Here is a 22909-nt window from a genome sequence, read left to right on the forward strand (position 1 = left end):
ATTCAGCCAAAACCCCAACTCACACACTGCAGACCACCCATGTGGGCGCCGCTACGGCCTTTCAGACAACGGGCTCAGTGCACTAAGCTTGAAGTGCTCGGCCGAGGCTGCTGACAGACGAGGATTCCATCTCACCGTTTGGACTGGGATGTGAGATCCTGTCCTTCCAGAGGTAACGTGTTGTCCATCACGAGCTCCAAGCAGAGCGCAGATAGCAAACTGAGAAATGCAGTGAAGTAACCGATCAGTTAAATCACATCATGGCAGTAACACATGCAGTGTGCGTTCAGCTTTACTACGACTCTTTGTTTTTTCCCCCCATCGAGACAAGTGAAGAAAAGAAACGCGCTGAACTGGAGGAGATTAGGATTTTGTACGTAATGAGCAATGTAATGAATTTAATTTAAGTGACGTTTCCCAGCACTGGTCGCTTGTGAACTTTTGTTTTTGTATCTGAGATATCATCACTTAAATAATTGGTGGAAATAAACTGAAGTCTGCTTAAGCAACTGGCTAAATAAATAGGCAGAAATGCAATAATGTTTTATTTTTCATCTTCGTATCATTTTAAAGACAGAATTATTGACAAAACCAATCAATGTTCCAAATAATTTGCATTGTTGTGTGGCTCTAAAGTATTAATTAATTAATCCTACTTTGAGCCATTCACTAATTAGTGTTGTACTGTTTGTTCATTTGTTTCTGTTACACAAAACTGTTCAATAAAGACACCAAAATAATTTAATATACAGAGGCAACTGATTATTAAAACTGTTTTGTATTAGAAACTAATCTTCGAGTTATTTCTGCTTTAAAGGAAAATATTAATTTGGTTGAAGGAAATATGACAAATTGCAAATAATACAAAGTGACTTTCGAGTACAAAGTTGAACTGAGAGATTAATTGCAATTGAATTTTTAATCAGGTGTCCTCATGCAAACACAATTTAGAGCCATTACAAATGATGAAAATCATAATAATTGTGTACAATATCCAGCGCCATTTCTTGCTCTATGAAGTCTCCACAGAAGCAGAGGGCCATCGAAGCCACTAAGGGCCCCCAAGCTGCAAGTTCAGCCTCAGTATATTTGTGGAGTATGAACATCACCTGTCTGTGTGTAGCCAGCTAAGCCCCGTCATGTGTTTCATGAAGCACTTACAGTATCTGATTACAAATTAAACATTTGATTTAAACAAAACTCAACTGCAGTGGCAGGAAAGCTTTGGCTTGTGTTTGTGGGGTAATTAATTCAAAATCAATGATTATCACCTTAGACATATATAGATAGATGCCGCATTCACTGTGTTTCCCAGTCGACACGATACGTCAGCGTGTCCGCCATATTGCGAGTGTCAAAAGTGACACTTAAACTAATACAGGTAGACGTGGAAACCAGGTTTTCTGATGAAAAAACAATAACATTTTAAACAGTATCATTTGCATGCAATAGAGTTTGGCGAATTTATACACTAATATTGGCAATTATTAAATAATAATAATAATAATTATTATTATTATACTTCCTCCCATATAAGTAATATTTCTCGGACTGCCTTCTTCCATCTCTGAAACATTTCTAGACTTTGCCCTGTTCTTAAATACCTGAAGTATTGGTTAATGCCCGAGTCACCTCACGTATAGATTACTGTAATGCTATTCTATCTGGCATCTGACAAAAACTTATCCATCGCTTACAACTTCTTCAAAATTCTGCTGTCAGGATAATAACCTGCTGTTCTAAATCCACTGAACATATTACACCTCTTCTCTCTCAACTTCACTGGCTCCCTGTTCACTACAGAATACAATACTAAATACTGCTCTGAACATTTACAGCTCCCCACAACCTCACTGATCTCCTACAGACTTACAGTCCATCTCACTCACTCAGATCCTGTAATTTGAGAGTATTCAGTCTGGCAATATGGTGCAGCCTTAGTTCGTGGAAGACAGACACAATTAAAGACATAAGCATACAATGATGGTTGTCAATTTCAAACTGTGTTTCCTCGATGTGCTCCTTGAGAAAAAACACATCATCTGAACCAATCTCAGCATAAACAAACTGATTGATCAAAGATACACTGACAGCTTGTCCTAATGTCGACTGTCGGATAACACACTCAGCTACTTTGACCACCTTGACTGGACCCTCTGAAGGAATTATCAAACCTCCTTTGTTTTTTAATGTCGGCGAGTGGTAGCGTTGATCATATGATGCCGGTACAGCATCTGTTACCAAACTAGCACGGCACACATCACAGGACAGCTTTCTCAAAATCCCGTCTAAAGGGCTACCTGACCTCCCACTGCTTCCTGACGTGGATTTCATTGGGAAACCTTCAAAGTTTGAGAAATGTTAACAGCTAACAACAACCTACATAGTTAGTGACTAAATACGTTTAGCCAAAACGTTGATTGGAGGCTACCTTGAGCACATAAATGCATAGCTTTGCAGGCTTAGCCAGGCGTAGCTAAAGTAAAGATTATAAAATGAGATTTTCTAATGGCCAAATATAACCAAAACAATTGTTCAGCCTTACCTATGAAATGTAATCCCTGTGATCTGGTTTGGTGCGTACAGTAGTTTGTACAATCCCAAGCAGCACATGCAAGAGGCATCTTTATCCACTACTTCACTCCACAGCACTCCATTATGGCAGCGACGTTGACGTACGATGCTGCTGGTCATGCGGCGTCTAGTAATTCTATGTCTACACGGACCAGGTAGTGACACACACTGCATGCGCTAAATAAAAAAAAAAACATTAAAAACAAAAAAATCCACAGCCCAATCGGAACTATGCATGCAGTACAACTTGACATTACGGTTTATTAATTTCATGTCCACATTAGTTGACCATAATAAAAATATTCATCCTGCAAAATAAACGATGCAGCCTTTGTGGCGTAACGTTGATGTCCAAGGTTCGATCGCTGTAAGATGAAGCTGAGGTGTGCACACAAGATAAGCCCCAATTAGGGCGAAACACTAGCTGTGTACTCTTTGTATTATTTGGCAGGTACTCTCTATATATAGACACCTCGATTACATTGTTTTGCTTAATAATTAGCACGCCATTCGCTCCTCACAGGTGCCACAGTGGTAGTGCTGCTGCTTTGCAGTAAGGAGACTGTGGAAGATTGTGGGTTCGCTTCCTCCCTGTGTGGATAGCGCTTTGAGTACTGAGAAAAGCGCTATATAAATGTAATGAATTATTTAAAATAAAAAATGTGGACAAATGTTAAAAGAAACCCACCACCAAATGCTAATAGTGTGTTACGAAATAAATGACATACATCTATTAATCCATTAACCCAAACACGGAAAATGGCTGTGATTTTATGTTTAAACCATGAGATTACGAAGTATTGCAACTAAAAATTTAAACCCTTTTTGCCTTTTCCATCAATATGATGTACTTACAAAAAGCTATATCCATTATAAAGTTCACTCGTCAGGTTTGAATTGTACTTGCGAGTTATTTTTGTGTTAACGTTTATCTTCGTCTGTAAGTGGATGTTTTACTGGAAAAGATGACAACTTTTGAATTTTATAACGGCTTGGAAGAATATTTGTCGCATGAAAATTTTAACTGCATTCGAATGAAGAGGGAGTGAAATGATATGATATGCGATGTATGTCTGTTGTAATAAAGGTAGCGACAGGCTCCTATAAGGCAGCAGGGTACTGAGCCACCCAGCCTCTCTCCAGCTACAGCGTATTCTCGCTCAACTGGCACGTGACCCGAAATTGGAGACGGGCTGACGTCATTCAATGCGACGGCTCCTGAAGCCACACTGCCACTGTCTCAAGGCTGTTGTTGATTGAGGTAGAAGTGTGATCGAGTTCAGAAAGAATCTCATCGGCAAAAGGCAGGCAGTAAGTACTTTGGAGATGCGCTTTATGGACGTGTGAGTTTTCATTCGCTCCTTTAGAATCACCGCGCGCGGCGAGTTCGTGTTCGTTAGCCCCCCGCTGAACTTTGCTGTTCATTCGTATCAGCGGTTAACTTCACTTCACGTTGCTGAATCCCTAATTTTAATTCGTAGCACCCAGTCACACCGCTGGCGCCTGTTCATTCCCCTCCGAGTTTCTTTTGTCGTTTCCTTCGCGAATCGCCGGCATCGAGCAGACGGCCATTCCACACGTAAGACGCTTTGATTTCTGCCTTTGTTTCTCTTGTCACTCCGCGGCGCTCAGTTCTGACAGTTGCGGTGTTGGTGACCGGCCGGACATTTAAAGAGCGGTGAGGAGTCCCTCGGGCAACTGTGTGTTACTGCCTTACAGTTCTGTCAGAATGAATTTGAATCTCAGTCTGTTTTTTAAGTCTCTATGCAGTTTCCATGTCTGCTCTTTTGTTCTTCCTTTCTCCACTTCTCTAAAGATGCTCAGGTTTAGTGGCCTGGCAAATCTAACTTGTCTTGGTGTGGTTGTGGACTTGAATGTGAGTGGACCCTATGATGGTCTATAGCTGGCTCCTGCCCTGTACAGGTACTCTGGTTTTCTTCCTATACCCCAATAACTTTTTGTTTTGCACTGGACCACGGTGGTGAGGTGGGCTGTGTGGGTCACCTCTTTGTGCCACTCTTAGGTGAACTGTCAGGACTGGCATTCCTCTTCTGCACAAGACCCACTTTCATCTGTATTCATGAACGTCAGTAATAAGCCGCTTTTACTCTGGTCCCCCCCTTTTAGGGTTACCCATAGCAAACTTCAGAAGCACAAATGGAGCGTTAAGAAAGACTGAGGCACACAAGACCTCCACCGTGCCAATCTCACAATACTGGGAGGTGCTGCTGTTTAATAGGAGTTTAATAATGTGTTGATTACTAAAATATTTGTGATGTGTGCAGAGTGTACTTAAACAAGATGAAGCTGATAAACTTGAAACTTGTTTCAAAGTTGTTGATAATGACAAAGTTGTTTTGAAGAACGTCTCTTCCCTGGAGCATGTCAGATTTGCCAACCACAGTCGCTGATCTCATCACCTAACCACATTAATTTAAACGACCATTCAGCAGAGTCGTGCTCAGCCCTGTTTCTAACAGCCAATAGCATGCTACTGATGACGTCTGTGGTGTACAAAGGGTTAATAGCTGTAGCTCTTCAGCAGCAATCTTCTTCCTTTATTTTATTTTATTTTTTCCCCTTTTGTTTTGCTATCTGAAACATGAAACAACAGAAAGAGGAGCATCTCTTATTTTTGTTAGGTTCAAAACCTGCAGTTTCTTATTCCTCTTCATTTAACTCTATGCCTTCTACTTCAGGGAAACATTCACTGGTTGTCTGCTCTCCTGCACACACAGTCTGCCCCTAAGACTAAAAACAAAATCAAACCTGTTTAAATTTATCTTAGTGAGTCGCAGGCTAGTTGAAGTCAGACATTGGGTGTCTCACATTAGGCGGCCATCTTTACAGGGACACACCACCAACTGCCGCCATCTCGCTAAGATTATGTAAATGAAGGCTGTGATTTAAGTAATGGTTTTGGATTTTGTAAGGTTGGTGCAGTTTCACATTAGACAAGTTGACCAGTGATTTTAAGTTCCTCCTTCATATGCCCCTGTTTATTAACATAATCCTGAGGCCTAACTTGTATAAACCTTCCTTAACATTAACTATTAACAAAATTCCGGTACCCTAACATTATTGAATGTTCAATCAAAGTAGTGAATACTGTTGACACACAAATGTGCAAGATGGCATCCTCCTCCTTCTAACCAGATAAGAGCTGAGGGTGTAGATCAGGGGTGTCGAACTCCAGGCCTGGAGGGCCACAGTGGCTACAGGTTTTCATTCTAACCCTTTTCCTAATCAGTGAGTAGTTTTCACTGCTAATTAACTCCTTTTCCCTTCATTTCAATAGCCCTGTTTTTAAGGATTCAGTCCTCTGAATTGATTTGTTTCTTCATTAAATGGCAGCCAAATAGAAATGAGACATGAAACGAGCCAACAGATGACCAGCTAAACTGGGATTTCAAACTCCAACCAGTCTCTTAATGAGAAGCTGATTCTTGCTGTTAATTAAGCCCGTTATTTAATTCAATGGCTTGTTGCTGCTCTCATTCTGCCACAGCAGACATTTCCAAATCTGTTGATTTTTCTGTCATATGGTGGCTTGTTTGATGTCTCATTATTGTTTGGCTACTAATTAAGGAAAAAGAGACAATTAAGGGGCCTGAGTCAAGTTAATTAAAACTAAAGTAGAAGAAGTTAATTAGCAGTAAAAACGGATCACTAATGAAGAAGATGGTTAGAATGAAAACATGCAGCCACTGCGGCCCTCAAGGACCGGAGTTCGACACGTGTGGTGTAGATAAAGAAGAGGAGATAGTTAGCAGCAGCACTCCCTCTCATCCTGGGGTGTATGTCTCACCTGAACAAATCTCTGCAGGTGATCCCTAGTCACATGTGTGATGACAGGTCATTTTCTAATTCTGGATTTATACACAAGCACAAACAATAACAAGGTGTCATTACTTTGTATGAAACATCTAAAGCAGTTAAATAAATGCTGCTTAACAGGAGTTCTGAAATAAAGGATAAATGTTGAACTGACAAGTTTGATTTTACACTGGAAGCTTCAAAGCTGGTAAAAAGAAGGGGCAGATTTAGGAAATTCAAGCATGACTGTTTCCTAATAGAAGCATCCATCCATCCATCCATTATCCAACCCGCTATATCCTAACTACAAGGTCACGGGGGTCTGCTGGAGCCAATCCCAGCCAACACAGAATGCAAGGCAGGAAACAAACCCCGGGCAGGGCGCCAGCCCACCGCAGGGCACAAAAGCTTTTAGAAGCAATAGCTCCCTAATTGGAATAAGTTATTTTAAGTTCATTTTAAGTAACCAGAACCTATATAGATGTAATGTAAAAGGCGACATCCCTCCCATAGTGATACGGTGGTACAAATCACATAAGAGGAAATAAATTAGCTTTCTTTAATGATGATTTATGATACATAAATCAGACAAAAGGAAGCCATGACAACATTTTGTGTATAGTTTGTCATTTTCATCACTGCGCTGACAGGATTTTCTGGATGGATGACAAAATCTTCCGTCCATCAGCTTCGAAGTGTTTGTCTGTTGTCCAAGCCTTTTTATACTCGTTCCTCCACATGAAGGCCCTTCCTTGGTTTCCAAACAAGGAATGGAAAGGATTCAGTTTCATCTCTAACATACAGGAATAATACAATGCCTTCGCAGTTGTCCCCTTCATTCTCCAAACTGCTAGACTAGTGGTTTCTAAATGCTGACAGCCCTGTGTGTTAACTTTGGCCTGCACATGTGAATGAATTTATAAAATAATTTCTTGTACAGAGCACAGTGACATTAAACTTACATTCGTGTTACAATGACAAGCTTGTGACATTTGATTTTTTGATTTAATTTGACTATTCTGTTAAATATTGCTCTTTAGTAATATTTTTTAACTATCTAATGATGCAAATTTAAATCTTGCAATAGCAAGTGTTGCAATTCAAACAGAATGGGTCTGTGATTAACTAGACTTTAAAACCATGTTGTTAGTAAAACATCTTAAAGAGTTTTTATTTAAATGAAAGTATTCTGAATAATCTTGGAATTCAGTAATTCAACAGTATAATAATGTTTTGAATTTTAATTTTTAGTATGAATTTTAAGCAGTGTTTTTCAACTACTCTCCGAGAATGATTAGAAATGTGCACATGCTAAGATAAATCAGACACTTCATGATATATCATTCTTTATAAACTCTGTGCTGAAACTCCCACCAAGATTGTAAACCCTACCTTGTGCTATTGCACTGGGGGTCTCCATCCCTGCCCCACATTACATTTCAAGGCTTGCATTATATTTTGAGATTTATTAATAGTAGTTCTTCTTTAATTAATTGGGTAATGGGGATGAATAGGATTTCTGTGTTTGCTGTGGTATCAAAAGGTATCCAGCATTGTAAAATTGTGTTGTATTAGTATATCACATACAAAAGTTCTAATATCATAACATCCCTAATATCAACAGATGGTGCCGAGTCATAATGGTGTGTCGTAAAGCCATGACACACTCCCTGAGACTGTTTCATATCTGGTCACCTGGTATGAAGATTGATTACTTACTCTGCCCATGTGGTCTCGGTGAATAACTTGACTTGGCTTCTTTCTTAACTGATGAGGACATAGAAAAATGGGACTTAAATGTGTTACATTTGTATTGCACTTCTGAATTAATTAAACCCTGTGTTCTTTTTCTGTGTATAGAAGATGCCAAAAATGTATCCAGCTGGCCAGAAGAGTTTACAGAAAGAATGTCAACGTGAAGAGGATGTCTCTGAAAAGAGGAACAAAAGAAAGGGTAGGACTAACATTCAGAGACCACGCAAAATTATAAACCGTATCAAGGTGAGAGACTGTAATCCTCAATATATGGGCCCAGATGAAGACTTAAACAGATTGGGCTCCAGTTTGGGCAGACGCTGCTACTTGAAGGACAGTAAAGCCCACAAGCCGTCAGAATCCTCGAAGACTAACACAGTGAGGCCCGAGAAGAAATTGTGTCCAAATCAAACTGGAGAAGGTATGTGCTAAAATAAAATAAGGCAGTTATGATTTACCTGAAGGGTGCTTTCTTGCATTTTCACTCTGCTTATACTGTGCTTATACACCGAACAGCAGTTTGGAGTACCCACCCTTTTTGGAGTCCTGGAGGGGGTGCTAGAGGGCATAATTTCTGGGGACTTCCTCGTTCTGCTCGGAGACTTCAATGCTAACGTGGGCAATGACAGTGAGACCTGAAGGGCGTGATTGGGAGGAATGGACCCCCCAATCTGAACCCGAGCGGTGTTTTGTTATTGGACTTCTATACTCATCAGATTGTCCATAATGAACACCATGTTCAAGCATAGGGGTGTTCATATGTGCACTTGGCACCAGGACACCCTAGGCCTCAGTTCGATGATCGACTTTGTGGTTGTGTTGTTGGACTTGCAGCCACATGTCTTGGACACTCGGGTGAAGAGAGGGGCGGAGCTGTCAACTGATCACCACCTGGTGGGGAGTGGGCTTCGATGGTGGGGGAGGATGCTGTTCAGGCCTGGTAGGCCCAATTGTGTTGTGTGGGTCATCTGGGAATGTCTGGCAGAGCCACCTGTCAGAAGTAGCTTCAACTCCCACCTCCGGCAGAACTTCGACCACATCCCGAGGGAGGTGGGGACATTGAGTCCGAATGGGCCATGTTCCATGCCTCTATTGTTGAGGCAGCTGACCGGAGCTGTGGCCGTAAGGTGGTCGGTGCCTGTTGTGGCGGCAATCCCCGAACATGTTGGTGGACAAAGGCGGTGAAGGATGCTGTCAAGCTGAAGAAGGAGTCCTACCGGTCCCTTTTGTCCTGTGGGACTCTGGAGACAGCTAATGGGTACCGGCAGGCCAAGCGGAATGCGGCTTCGGTGGTCGCGGAGGCAAAAACTCGGGCATGGGAGGAGTTTGGGGAGGCCATGGAGAACGACTTTCGGATGGCTTCGAGGAGATTCTGGTCCACCGTCTGGCATCTCAGGAGGGGGAAGTAGTGCAGTGTCAACACTGTATATGGTGGGGATGGTGCGCTGCTGACCTCGACTCGTTATAGTACAAAACATGCCCTAAACCCGGAATAGGGTGTAGGTGATATCAGAACTCGAGAAATAATGCAAAAACAAACTAACTATAGGAAGACAGTTCAGTCAGTACAGCCTACATGACTGTATGCCACCCAGTAAAGGTGTTTAGTGTTAGGAATTATTACTTTTTTATTAAGTAGCTAAGGCAAACTGCGAAAATTCAAAACAATTGATTTAGACAAACAGTTCATCCACCAAAAAACTATGGATGAGTTCATCAGAAAACTACATGGAGTGAAGGAAAACGTCAGAATTAAAAGCATGAGCTTCTCAAAATAAATACTATTCTGGTGCTGTATCAGTTTAAAAAGGGTCACTATGTAGACTGATGTCTTGGGTCTCTAGCCGTACCTTTTGCCCAACTTTAACGATAGGAGTAGCCTTACATTTGCAATCAGAAAATAATTTGGCCAAGTGCTTTTCAAAAAGTTTTTGAGCCAAATTCAACTTTTCACAAAACTGTTAAATATGTCATTATTTAAAATCAGATGGAAAAGTGGAGATAAGGTGACTCAAGAAATCTAGAATGACAACCATACAGGCACTCAAATGGTGACATTGTAGGAGCAGAGTGAACTGGTACATTTCTAGCAGAGTCTGCAATGGGTAGAAAATCAACCCAGTCATCTTGATTAGGACCAATCAAACAGCACAAGTGTTTCTGTAGGCCTCTGTTAATTCTTTACATTTGCCCATTAGCTTCTGGCGATAACCAAACATTTAAAGTTTTATAGAACAACCAAATCTCTGACAGAATAGTTTCTAGAAGCGAGAAATAAATGAAAGGCCAGGGTTTGATACATCTTGATACAGAAAACCATCGATACTATCAGTCTTTTCTACAGGGTGGTCCAGATCTAATTATGCAGATCCAGATCATCTGGGTGACTTTGATTTATGTGCGGACGATTCCAGTTCAGCGTAAAGACGATTCTTCATGTCGTCAGTTCGCACACTTCTCGATGGTCCAGGATTTTTCGGGTGAATTTCTATGTAATAAACTTAAGTTATAGTGTAATGAAAATTGTATAATTAGATCTGGACCACCCTATAGAAAGACACCTGCCAGGTGTTTATTAGAAGGGAATAAGATGCACACATTTCAAAACTCAATCTGCCTCCACAAAAATTGTATTAAAACCCTTGGAGGAAGGCATATCGGTAATAAAGTCCATGGTTTACTGCTCCCATGAACGTAATGGTACCGGAACAGTCCAACATGTAGCTTGTATAATCCCAAACATCTTCATGCATACTTTTCCAACAAAAATTTGGCTGAAGTATATTTAAAACTCTGTGGTCCTATGACACATTTCCAATATTTGCTTTTAAATTCTAGGAGAAACACACACACACACACACACAGCCTGAAAGAAGGTATTTTGGGCAGACTCAACCTCTGTCATTATATTATCAATTAATGGTAAGAATAAACAGGTAAAATTCCGTTACAACGAACTCCTAGGGACCTAAAAAATATTTAGTTGTAAAAAATATTTTGTTAAAATGAGATTCTGTATTTGTTACTATACTGCTTTCTTTAACTTGCGTCCAGGCATTTGCAATCATTTTCATAGCTTCTTTTGCATTAATTTTAATCACCTCTTGCCTACAAGTTATGCTGATGATAATTTTTCTTAGCATTTCCTTGCGATTAAACACTTTCAGGGTGCAAATGATGCCCAAATCCAATGGCTGAAGCTCTGCTGTGCAGTTGGGTGGGAGGAATTCAACGTGAACATTATCTAAATGTGGAAGCATGTTGTGGGCAACACAGTTATCAATCAGAAGCCGAATCATCCTTCTTTATATTGTGAGGTTTCTGAACTCTTGAGACCCTCCCTACCCAACGGGAACGACACACTGAGGTGCGTCCCGAAGTGCGATTGCAGCGTCTGTGGAGGATTGTTTGTCCGTTGCCGGAGCAGGGTAACAACAGACTCATAGCGCTGCAGTGAAGCGACACAGAAGCAAATCCTAAAAGATTAGGGTCGCACTATAAGTCCCTGTCTTGCACCCCAAAATACGGGGCTGAGTCTCAGTACTTTATCAAAACCAGCATTATTCAGCTTGAAACAGGAACAGCACACTTATTTATTGTAGCGTGATCTGACACTCTCCTATACTCTGACACAGCAGTCATGCAGGGTCATGGCCAGATCTGTGATCAAGTAATCCTGTTACCTGCATTTACAATGTTCCTTGCATATCACCAATCAATATTTTTTCTGTTTGCTTTGGCGGAGAGACGCAGCACAGCTTTGAGCTGACTGTTGTTCCGGCAATAGATAACAAGTCTTCCATAGACACGGAGTTTGGACTTCGGGACGCTCTTCGTCGTGCTGTCTAGTTGAAGGAGGGCCCAAGAGAGTTTACAAACCTCACATTTTCTTGATGAGTGCCACATTAATAGGAATGTTTCTTGAACGAGCATCACTGAACCACATAAAAACGGCTTTTTCGACGTCTTCAAATGCAGCAGTTGACATACATTGGCAACCCGAGATTTTTCTTTTTTTGCTCCGTCTTTCAAGAAAGTTGACAGTGTTGATGGCGAAATTCCAAATTCACTGGCAACGTAGTTCACTGGCCTAATCTGTAAAAGCCAATAATGAAGTTAGCTAATGTTGACATGCTGGAAAAACAGAGATACAGTGAAATATCCTTCTTCACAGTGTAAAGCTGCACCCAGTTGGGTGTGTCTTGTTCTGAAGACCTCCAACCTTCCTTGAGCACATAAAATTGCACTGTATATGCCTGCCTCCAATCAGCAATCGGTACAAATGAGTCATTAAATGTGAGAGGTCTTCCAATATCGTAATGCATAAGGAAATATTCTGAATAGTTCTTCAAATGCTTCTTTTTTGCTGAACATCAAAGAGACAACCCAACCTCGCTTTTGTTATAGGAAAGGGGCAAGTATATAGCGTTTTAAACAAATAAACATACCCCACTTCAAACTCTGTTCTATTGATAACCTGCAGCAAAATGGCCTTTTTTGTGTTTAGCAAGATGAAATACCCAATTTATGACAAAGGACTGTGTTAAGATAGCAGAAATGTGATTTTAAAAAAGGTTAAGTTATGGAGGAAAAACAAGAAGGCAGAAATGTACCATCAATAATTTTAAGTTAGAGAGGCTTGAATCTCTGACATTAACTGGGGAACCTGTCTGGTTTGTATAGCAACATAAAGAACAACTTGTTGACTCTTGAATTTAAATGTGTGCAAGAGGTGCCATCCTTCTTTGTAATAACAAGAGGATGGGATAGTTGATTTCAAATGGAAGAAATTCTCCGCCTTCCTACAACTACATACTCCATAGCTTGGTGTGTCCGTGATGTGGGAAATTATTTAGTGTAGCAGAGTTAAAATATTGGAACAATTAGTAACTGTGCTAGATTGTGGTCTTCAGAGTTTGACTGGACGTGAAGCAAATATTTTGAAGTCCTAGCATTTGATGTCTGATATATAATGGCAGGTCCTTCTGCAATAAATCTGAAAATCAAAAAAACATTGGGCAGAGTTCTTGTATTAGCAGTGCTCATTACATGAGGCTTAATCAGTCTGTCTTTTCCAGAAATGGGCGAAGTAAATGGAGTAAAGGTTACTTTAATATTTCTGGCCTCCCAGCGTGTGTATAAATCTATTTCTACTTCTTGTTCCTGACCTTGAGCTGGATAAATATCAGTCTTATTTCTACACAATTTATACAAAAGAAAAATACATGCCTGAGACTTTCTTTATTAATCAAATAACTGTAAAACTCATAGTTATAACTTCACTAAAGATCTAATGTCTCTGATGAACCATGGGATTTTGTACACCGCTTCTTCTTCTTTCAGCTGCTTCCGTTAGGGGTCGCCACAGCGGATCATCTTCTTCCATGTCTTTCTGTCCTCTGTATCTTGTTCTGTTACACCCATCACCTGCATGTCCTCTCTTGGGCCTTCCTCTTTTTCTCTTGCCTGGCAGCTCTATCCTTAGCATCCTTCTCCCAATATACTCGGCATCTCTCCTCTGCACAGGTCCAAACCAACGCAATGTCGCCTCTCTGAATTTGTCTCTCAACCGTCCAACTTGAGCTGACCTTCTAATGTACTCATTTCTAATCCTGTTCATCCTCGTCACCCCCAATGCATATCTTAGCATCTTTAACTCTGCCACCTCCAGGTCTGTCTCCTGCTTTCTGAGGTCTGTGGTAGGAGCAGCGGATGTATTCAACGTGGAGGTGGAATTACATCAGGGATTCTTATTTGCAATGATGATGGACAGGTTGACAGATGAGATTAGACGGGAGTCTCCATGGACTATGATGTTTGCTGATGACATTGTGATCTGTAACGATAGTAAGGAGCAGGTTGAGGAGACCCTGGATATTTGGAGATATGCTCTAGAGAGGAGAGGAATAAAGGTCAGTAGGAACAAGACAGAATACATGTGTGTGAATGAGAGGGAGGTCAGTGTAATGGTGATGATGAGGGGAGTAGACTTGGCGAAGGTGGATGAGTTTAAATATTTGGGATCAACACTACAGAGTAACAGGGATTGTGGATGAGAGGTGAAGAAGAGAGTGCTGGCAGGGTGGAGTGGGTGGAGAAGAGTATCTGGAGTAATTTGTGACTGACGGGTATCAGCAAGAGTGAAAGGGAAGGTCTACAGGACGGTAGTGAGACCAGCTATGTTATATGGGTTGGAGATGGTGGCACTGACCAGAAAGCAGGAGACAGAGCTGGAGGTGGCAGAGTTAAAGATGCAAAGATTTACATTAGGTGTGACGAGGATGGATAGGATTAGAAATTGAGGACATTACAGGGTCAGCTCAAGTTGGAAGGTTTGGAGACAAAGTCAGAGAGGCGAGATTGCGTTGGTTTGGACATATGCAGAGGAGAGCTGCTGGGTATATTGGGAGAAGGATGCTAAGGATAGAGCTGCCAGGGAAGAGGAAAAGTGGAAGGCCTAAGCGAAGGTTTATAGATGTGGTGAGAGAGGACATGCAGGTGATGGATGTAACAGAACAAGATGCACAGGACAGAAAGATATGGATGAAGATGATCTGCTGTGGCAACCCTAAACATGAGCAGCCGAAAGAAGAAGTATGTAAATTTACTATGTGGCTTACTGTCTAATAATTTTGATCGCCCACTGCGGGAGTTCACACTTATTCCAATAAATTAGCTCCTCAATTAGCACAATTATCCAAACAAGGTGGAGTGGTCATAGGGACCATAACTGATGTAATGAGTCCTTGGCAATGTCCATGTCACTGTGCATGTAGATGTACTGGCTTTATCATCCTTGACATTTCTATATCGGGTCTTCTCTAAAAGGTCTGCAGGTCATGTTGGCCACCCTTGCTGCCCCAGTTGTTCCTTATTTTTCAAGCCATCACCAAGCCATTAATGAAAGTTGCTCATGGCTTGTTCCTGGTCCATGGTAACTGCATCCTAATATGGCTTCATGTGTTTGTTAATTCAGTCTGCAAATGTTGGGATTGTTGAAGTGTTGACTCCATTAGCATGCTTTTGTAAAGTGGGTTGCAAAAGGCATATACTGTTAAACACTGAATAATCTATTGTAGTGCTATTTTATTTTAAATATTGGTCATTTAAAACTTTAACTCATTTTTATTTCTGTAGATTTTCAACAGAATGACAACTTGTCCTCTCTTCAGAGTCGTCCACAAATTAAACAACCTGATAAGAATAGGAAGAAACTGGCATCTGCAACAAAGAACTTGGTAACGGCCTCTCAGCACCCTAGATTTCAGCCTATTGTGAAGCTAACAAGGATCGATGCCATCAGATCTCAAGGAGTGTACAATCTAAATCCAATCCGCCAACAGTGTGTGAGAACATTTAAATACAAATTGAATTCTAAAGATAATGGAGGGATTCATGGGAGTAAGAAACTGTATCACTGTCTTGAAGGTGGAAGACAATTCTCAGATAGTCACATGCCTAAGAAACACAGAGAAGATAATACAGGGATGGAGTCATACCAACGTTCTGAATGTGTTAAGAACTCCTCAAAACACAGCTATACCACAACTCCCATTGTAGAGAAACCATATTTGTCTAAACGTGGCAAACGATTCTCACAAGTGAGCCACCTTCAGACACACATGATTGGTCACGGAGAACAGGGTTTATGTCATTGTTTACCACATGCTGAACATTTCTTTGACAATAGCAGTCTTTGCAAACACAAAAGAGTTCACACTGGAGAGAAACCATATTGTTGTTCTGAATGTGGCAAACGGTTCTCAAAAACAAGCCATCTTCAGACACACATGAGAGTGCACACAGGAGAACAGCCATTTTCCTGTTTTAAATGTGACAAACGGTTCTCACAAAAATGCCATCTTCAGACACACATGAGAATGCACACAAGAGAACAGCCATTTTCCTGTTTTGAATGTGGCAAACAATTTTCAGATAGCAGTAATCATCGCAGGCATTTAAGAGTTCACACTGGTGAGAAGCCCTATTGGTGTCCTGAATGTGGCAAAAGATTTTCCAACACAAGCTGTCTTCTGCGTCATGCAGAAGTCCACAATAAAGACCGTCCTTATGCCTGTTCTAAATGTGGCAAGAAATTCTCAACAAGCGGCAATCTAAATAAACACAACAGAATTCATTCTGGATTACAGCCATATTGTTGCTCTGAATGTGGCAAGCGATTCATACAATCCTTTAGTCTTCAGCGACACGTAAGAACTCACACAGGAGAAAAGCCATACCGTTGCTCTAAGTGTGGAAAAACATTCATACAGAAAACTCATCTTCAAGGACACATGAAAATTCATGCTAAAAAGGCAAAGTCCAAAGAGACTGTAAATAAGAAAAAGAAAAATCAGAAATAATTCAGCCAGGTGTGGAAAGAAAATTGGAATTGCTCTGCTAGTTGGTTACACAGAATGCATTTGACTAAATTTGGCAGACTCATTTAGGCAACGCTGCTTATTAACTTACTGTAAGTGGCTTTTGCACTAATGACTATTGCACATTGTACACAGGTCTACTTTACAATTCCTAATGTTATTTATCTTATGTTATACTTCTATGCTTTTTCATATTTTATTGTTCTACGAAGTTGAGAGAGAAACAGGATTTTGATTCTCCTGTATGTTCTGCACATATAGTGAATTGACAGTAAAAGGCTATTTGATTTGATTTCTGTATTTCTATTATCTTTTCTCCAGAGTCCATATTGGTGTTCACACTACTCTCTGGTGTGGCTGCTGCTCTTTCTATCTGAAGAGTTAGTCCAGCTGGGGTTCGATCAGCCCAGTAACGTCTAGCGGTCCCTCACAACGGGAGTGTATGAATATACCGAGGCATGTTTAGCATACAGCTGATGACGTGTTCATCTAATATAAATAAGGCCATATATGGACATCCTGTATTAAGTTACACAGAGAGACACCTGATACTTCAAGTCAGGAGTGACCTTGAGGGGCTGCATACTTGAATGAACTCATCCTACTTACAGCAGTCAAACAAAAAGAAATATAACTGAACAACATAATAGACAAAAAAAAAAAAAAAAAGGTTCTCCACTATGGCCACCTCTACCCTCTGTGACAACTTCATTTCTATTCTTGCAAATGCTTCCACTCTTTAAAGGCAACTCAGCTTGCACCCTATTAGATTTTAGTGGCCCAACATCATTTTTGTTGAAATGCTTTAACTTGTTTTTGGTAAAAATATATTTAAAAAAAAAGTTCAAAAAAAGGGTCACAGTCAGGAATTGACCTTTGTACCCCTAAAGTATCAGGTCCATCTCCCATAGCAGTGAACCATCAAAGCCAAACTGACCAATCAGATTGCTCAGAGTGACCACACACTCACAGACAGACAGTATCTTTTTATTATCTTAGCTATTCGCTAAAGAAGCGACCTTGATGGATTTAATTATCTGTTCTCGTTTGGTAAATGTCTTCTGTTCCTGTGACTCAATCTGATGTTCCTCAGGTACCACACTCTGTGGTTTCCTGCCCTTCTCTTCGTGTAGGGGTATCTCTGGGCACAAGACACTCTCGCTCACGTCAGGCCCTGGTACCACAGCCTGTTTGTGGTCTTCTGCTTCATGCAGGGGTTGTCTGGACATCACACACTGTTATGTGTTTCACATCTGGTTCTGGTCTTATTGGAGACCATGAAGATGTTGATGATGTGCCAACTTCTGGATTACGGAGGAGCACAGCAGCCCACTCACCTTTCTGCAGTAAGACTCTGTCCTTCATGCTGTAGGGGCAGCCACTCCAAGTGATCATCTTTGTGAAGTTCACCGCCCCTCTTCATAAAGTGGTGACATCAGAGGACTGAGGTTCACGTTGTCACACGAGCTCAGCGTGTCTCCCAGCTTCTTACCTTAGGGACGTGATGTCGTCCTCTGCTCTGTGTGACCTGTGAAGTGTCATTTCTTGCTTTCCTTTCTTTGACTACTGGACCCCAGTTATCTCAGACTGCTCCATTTTAATGGAGTCACCGTTCTGTAACATAATGTCAGTTCTTTCCATCTCTTCACTGGTGTGTCTGAGGCAGGCAGGTCATTCTTTCAAACCTGAGCTCTGTCTCATCATCACTGCAGTATCTTCATCAGCTCTTCTTCCTCAGTCCACAACTGAGCTGAGATCTCACATAGCTGCCGTACAGCCTGTCCATTAAGTGCCAGGACCAGATGGAGTGCTGACTCTCCCAGGACCATTGCTTTAGTTGTGTCACCACCTCAAATGTCACCTGATGAGCCTCCCATGCTGAACTACCGTCGTGCTGTAGAAGCTCAGTCTGCACCTCAACACTAATAAAGAGGACATCAAAACCTTCATTAGAAAATGGGCAATTTATCTGTAATGGTGACAGAATGACATAAATGAAAATGTGAAGGTTCACAGTAAAAGATACTTCAGGAAGTTTAAAAAATAAATTCAAACATAACAGGAATGAGGGTGACAACTGGGAGACATTTTTATGTTTACAAATCAAACTTAAAGAACCAGAAGTTACCCTGAGAGCCACAATTGTCCTTTACAGCTCCTCACTTGAGTACGTGTGGCACAGTAAATGTGACGAGTTGATGTCCATCTCATTTATCACCCGAGTGGCCTGTGATTCTAAACTGAGCAGCTGCAGGTTCAATTCAGGCAGTTCATGGTGGGCACGGGCAGCAGGCGGGCACATCATTAGCTTAACGTTTAGATTGGCACTGCCACATTTGTACAGAGGACGAGGTGACAGGAGATGTGAGGGGGCTCAGTGTAAGAGCAGACAGTGATGGACTCGGACACACACACACACACACACACACACTGATGTTCTTGTCTAAGCTAACACTACAGCTATCGGGTTTTAATGAATGAACTTGGTGATTCCACACCGTGTGGTGAACATCAGAATGACAACACGATCTTCATCCTCGCTATTCTTTTGTTCTACTCTTTGGAAATCTTTTCACTTTTATTTTACTTCTGGGGAACTACTTTTATGTTTTCATTTTGGTTTGCAAAAAAACACTGGTGGAATACTGAGATGGTAGAAGGTTCAAGAACTTAAGTCAGGCTAAGCCAGAACTGATTAAAGGGCGTAAGGCCTGAACACTACGGGCAGTTTGGCCTCACAGCACTACGTCTCATTAAATTCAGAGCTAGAGAGGAGCTCAGTGTCTCTTATGCCATCCATCACACCCAGAGACCACACTGTGGAGCAGTCTGCACACCCACGTAATATCAAAAGGGGACACAAGCAGCAAAAAAGAGGAGGTTTTGCTTACAAATAAAGGCTAAATATGAGAAAGGGGAGACAGAGACCCCAAGGAGGTAGAATTCCCAAACACTTAACTCTACTCCACAGCAGTAGCTCTAGTTAGCCATGGGGCTGCTGGCCCACTTACCCACACACAGCCCCCTCTCCTTCTCCACCAGCTGAGCTCCCATCCATAGATAGATAGATAGATAGATAGATATACTTTATTAATCCCAATGAGAAATTCACATTATCCAGCAGCAGCATACTGATACAATAAATAATATTAAAGAATGATAATAATGCAGGTGAAAAACAGACAATAACTTTGTATAATGTTAAATGTTAACGTTTACCCCCCTGGGTGGAATTGAAGAGTCGCATAGTTTGGGGAAGGAACGATCTCCTCAATCTGTCAGTGGAGCAGGACAGTGACAGCAGTCTGTCGCTGAAGCGGCTCTTCTGTCTGGAGATGATACTATTTAGTGGATGCAGTGGATTCTCCATAATTGATAGGAGCCTGCTGAGCGCCCTTCGCTCTGCCACAGATGTTAAACTGTCCAGCTCCATGCCAACAATAGAGCCTGCCTTCCTCACCAGTTTATCTAGTCTAATCCTTGATTTCCAGCTCATCCTGTGTCTTTTCAGATGGACCTTAAAGCTCCAGAGCAGGTGTAGAAGGTCTGGTGCCACCCATAATTAGTCACATCTCACATACCTACCAGCCCAGAACTCCTCAATAAAACACACTCTTCATCAATTTGTGAGAAACGTAGCCCACCTCAACTCCAAAGTGGTCATGGCATACAGCTTTCTAAATGGAGAGTATCCACAATGGGCAGCATGGTGACACAGTGGTAGCGCTGCTGCCTCACAGTAAGGAGATCTGGGTTTGCATCCCTTGTCCTCCCTGCGTGGAGTTTGCATGTTCTCCCCATGTCTGCGTGGGTTTCCTCCCACAGTCCAAAGACATGCAGGTTAGGTGCATTGGTGATCCTACATTGTCCCTAGTGTGTACTTGGTGTGTGTGTTCCCAGCGGTGTGCTGGCGCCCTGCCCGGGGTTTGTTTCCTGCCTTGCGCCCTGTGCTGGCTGGGATTGGCTCCAGCAGAACCCTGTGACCCTGTGTTAGGATATAGCGGGCTGGATGATGGATGGAGTATCCACAATGCACCAGGGCCAAGTACAATGAAGTCTAGCAGCCGCTTTGCTTTGTGATGTCCCCAGCTTGGACCTTACTGGAGTAAAATCTTCACTTATGTATCCACCATGTGCTCACAGTGATCTGTTATATAGCGCCTTTCATGTCTGTGTTGGACCTTCTTAACACACATATCACATCATACTATTACATGTGTGTTATACACAAAGACAAGTGTGGTGAACATCAGCCTGACAACACCAGTCTCATTCTCCATATTGTCTACTTCTACTCTTCACAGTTTATTTAACTTTTATTTCAGTTCCGGTCCACTAAATTATAATTTGAACAAGCTTGGTTTTAGTTTCACTTGGTGAAAAGAACACTGGTGAAGATGGCGGAAGGTTCAAGAACAGAAGTCATGCCAAGCTCTGATTGGTCCAACAGCACAAGGCCTGACCATTACACGATAGTCAGCCTGACACCACGATGTCCTGCTGGTCAAAGAGGAGCAGCAGGGAAGGACAAGACCAGCAGAAATTCTAAACTGTGGAGAAACTTAACGTCTCCATCTGTCCATCTGGAGACCCCACTCTGGAGCAGCCTACACAATCACAAAATGTCAAAAGGGGTTCACAAGTAGCATAAAAGATGTTCTCGTTTAAGAGTTTCTTGTACAGTAATGGCTGGGGTCCCCTGCATAAATTCCAAAGTGCAACACGGCCAGGAAAGATCATCCATAATGAACAGCCCCTCAGAGGTGACCCCCACAAGCCGATGATCTGTCTGTCCATTTCTTTAGGTCTGGTTTAAGACACCGAGGTTGACATCACTTCTCCTGGACATCTAAGCAGGTAATGTGGTGTAGTGGTTAAGGCTTTTAGCTTAAAAACCTGAGGCTGTGGGTTCAAATGCTGATCCTGACACGGGTGACCCTGAGCAAGTCACTTCACCTGACTGGGCTTATATTAAGAAGAAAAAAAAAACAAAAGAAATGCAACAATTGTATTTGGAAACAGTCACCAGTAAAATTAAAATAAATAAATAAATTTAAACTGCATGGTTAGGGCGAAACCCTCAGGACAAACAGAAACGGCGAGGGCGGACATGGACTTCATCTTCAGTACTTCAGTAAGGAGAAAATGTTCTTTCTGTCACCCATTTTAAAAACTACATTGTAAGGTTTTAATGACACAGCACCCCGACACAACGAAATGAAAACAGCGATAAATTAAGACTGCAAGTGCGGGAGAAGGCGATGAGCCGCTCGATACTGAGGTTTAGACACTGCGTCGAGCTGACGGAGCACTGGATGTTTCAAATGCGGACGTCACGTGATTAGGAGACACGCTAGCGTAATGACGTCATTGATATCTGCGCAGTCAGCAGTCGATTTGGTCCTCACGAGTCTGCTGAAGTGCTTTGGCTCAAAGCGTAAATGAAGTTGTGTCTGCTACAGCGATAAGGTGCGCTAACGCGAGTTTAAATCCTAATGTTAAAATAAGGACTTTGTATAAAACAGTTAAGTAGTACTTGTCTGTAAGTTAACAAATATATTTTGGAGACATTATGAACGATTTATATGGGACACCTTTTCCCTTGGTGTGTTCCTTTTTCTTTTTCACTGGCACAGTCACCTATTATGTCAGCCTTACAGGACACCAGTGCAACAAGCAATCATATATTGAATTATTTATTATGTAGTCCAGTTTTCATATTTGGGTCCTTCTGATCCCAACATAATTGTTAATCATTGAATTGTTATGAATTGATTAACTGAAAGGCCATCGATCTTTAACAGCTCAGCATTAGCCCGTGAGAATGAAGGGAGGTGTAATCTGGTGATGCTCACCTCGGGGGGCCAAATCTGTCCTTCAAGCCAAAGTGCTTGTTATGAAAAGAAAGGCTGGGTAGGAGATTATTATGGGATGTCTATGTGGGCAAAGGGTATTGTTATGAGGAGGTCTGACACCCCAAGTGATTGTTATGAGAAAAGGTGCTGAATGAGGTCATCATCATGAGAAACCCTGCAAAGCATATGATAGGAAACTAATGTGAGAGGGGGGCATTTTGTGAGAAGAACTGTAATATATTCTGGGCTCACTGAACACTCGGGGCTCACATCATAAACTGAGACGGCTTTATGAACTGTGAAATTGTTGTCTATGCTGTGCAATAAAGTCTAAATTCTGACTGCCTTTCTGAAGACTCTGCTAGTTTTTTCTGAAGATTTCTCCACAACAGTTTCTGTAGCACTTCCTCCTGGACTTGATTAGTCTTTGAGGGCTGATTTGTGTCATTTGTTGTCAGGAACATCCTCAGCAACATCTTCCTCATCTTCTGAAGGAGAATCATGGTGGCTGACATGAGCGGCTCCTGG

At 41.7% G+C, this 22909-nt stretch overlaps 4 protein-coding genes across 6 annotated transcripts in view; all 4 read left to right on the plus strand.

The window, feature by feature from the left end:
- Positions 1 to 16818, plus strand: part of LOC114665334 (zinc finger protein OZF-like) — a 24452-nt gene extending 7634 nt beyond the window's left edge. The window contains exons 1-3 of one of the 3 annotated variants that reach the window (XM_051921836.1): positions 3798 to 3885; positions 8251 to 8566; positions 15283 to 16818. In XM_051921836.1, coding sequence (XP_051777796.1) covers positions 8254 to 8566; positions 15283 to 16508 — 1539 coding nt within the window. In that variant the 5' untranslated portion in view covers positions 3798 to 3885; positions 8251 to 8253 and the 3' untranslated portion in view covers positions 16509 to 16818. Of the gene's footprint in view, positions 1 to 3797; positions 3886 to 8250; positions 8567 to 15282 lie in introns of those variants that run through there. The other 2 variants (XM_051921838.1, XM_051921839.1) reach the window with 2 other exon arrangements.
- The window catches only part of LOC114643402 (zinc finger protein OZF-like), a 719868-nt gene that overhangs the window by 636443 nt on the left and 60516 nt on the right, over positions 1 to 22909 (plus strand). The gene's annotated exons all lie outside the window — the stretch shown is intronic.
- Positions 1 to 22909, plus strand: part of LOC114642003 (zinc finger protein OZF) — a 1360360-nt gene that overhangs the window by 354624 nt on the left and 982827 nt on the right. The gene's annotated exons all lie outside the window — the stretch shown is intronic.
- LOC114642002 (zinc finger protein 239-like) overlaps positions 1 to 22909 on the plus strand; it is a 199952-nt gene that overhangs the window by 116622 nt on the left and 60421 nt on the right. The window lies entirely within an intron of this gene.

This window comes from Erpetoichthys calabaricus (assembly GCF_900747795.2).
Source record: "Erpetoichthys calabaricus chromosome 1 unlocalized genomic scaffold, fErpCal1.3 SUPER_1_unloc_27, whole genome shotgun sequence".
Classification (NCBI taxonomy): domain Eukaryota; kingdom Metazoa; phylum Chordata; class Cladistia; order Polypteriformes; family Polypteridae; genus Erpetoichthys; species Erpetoichthys calabaricus.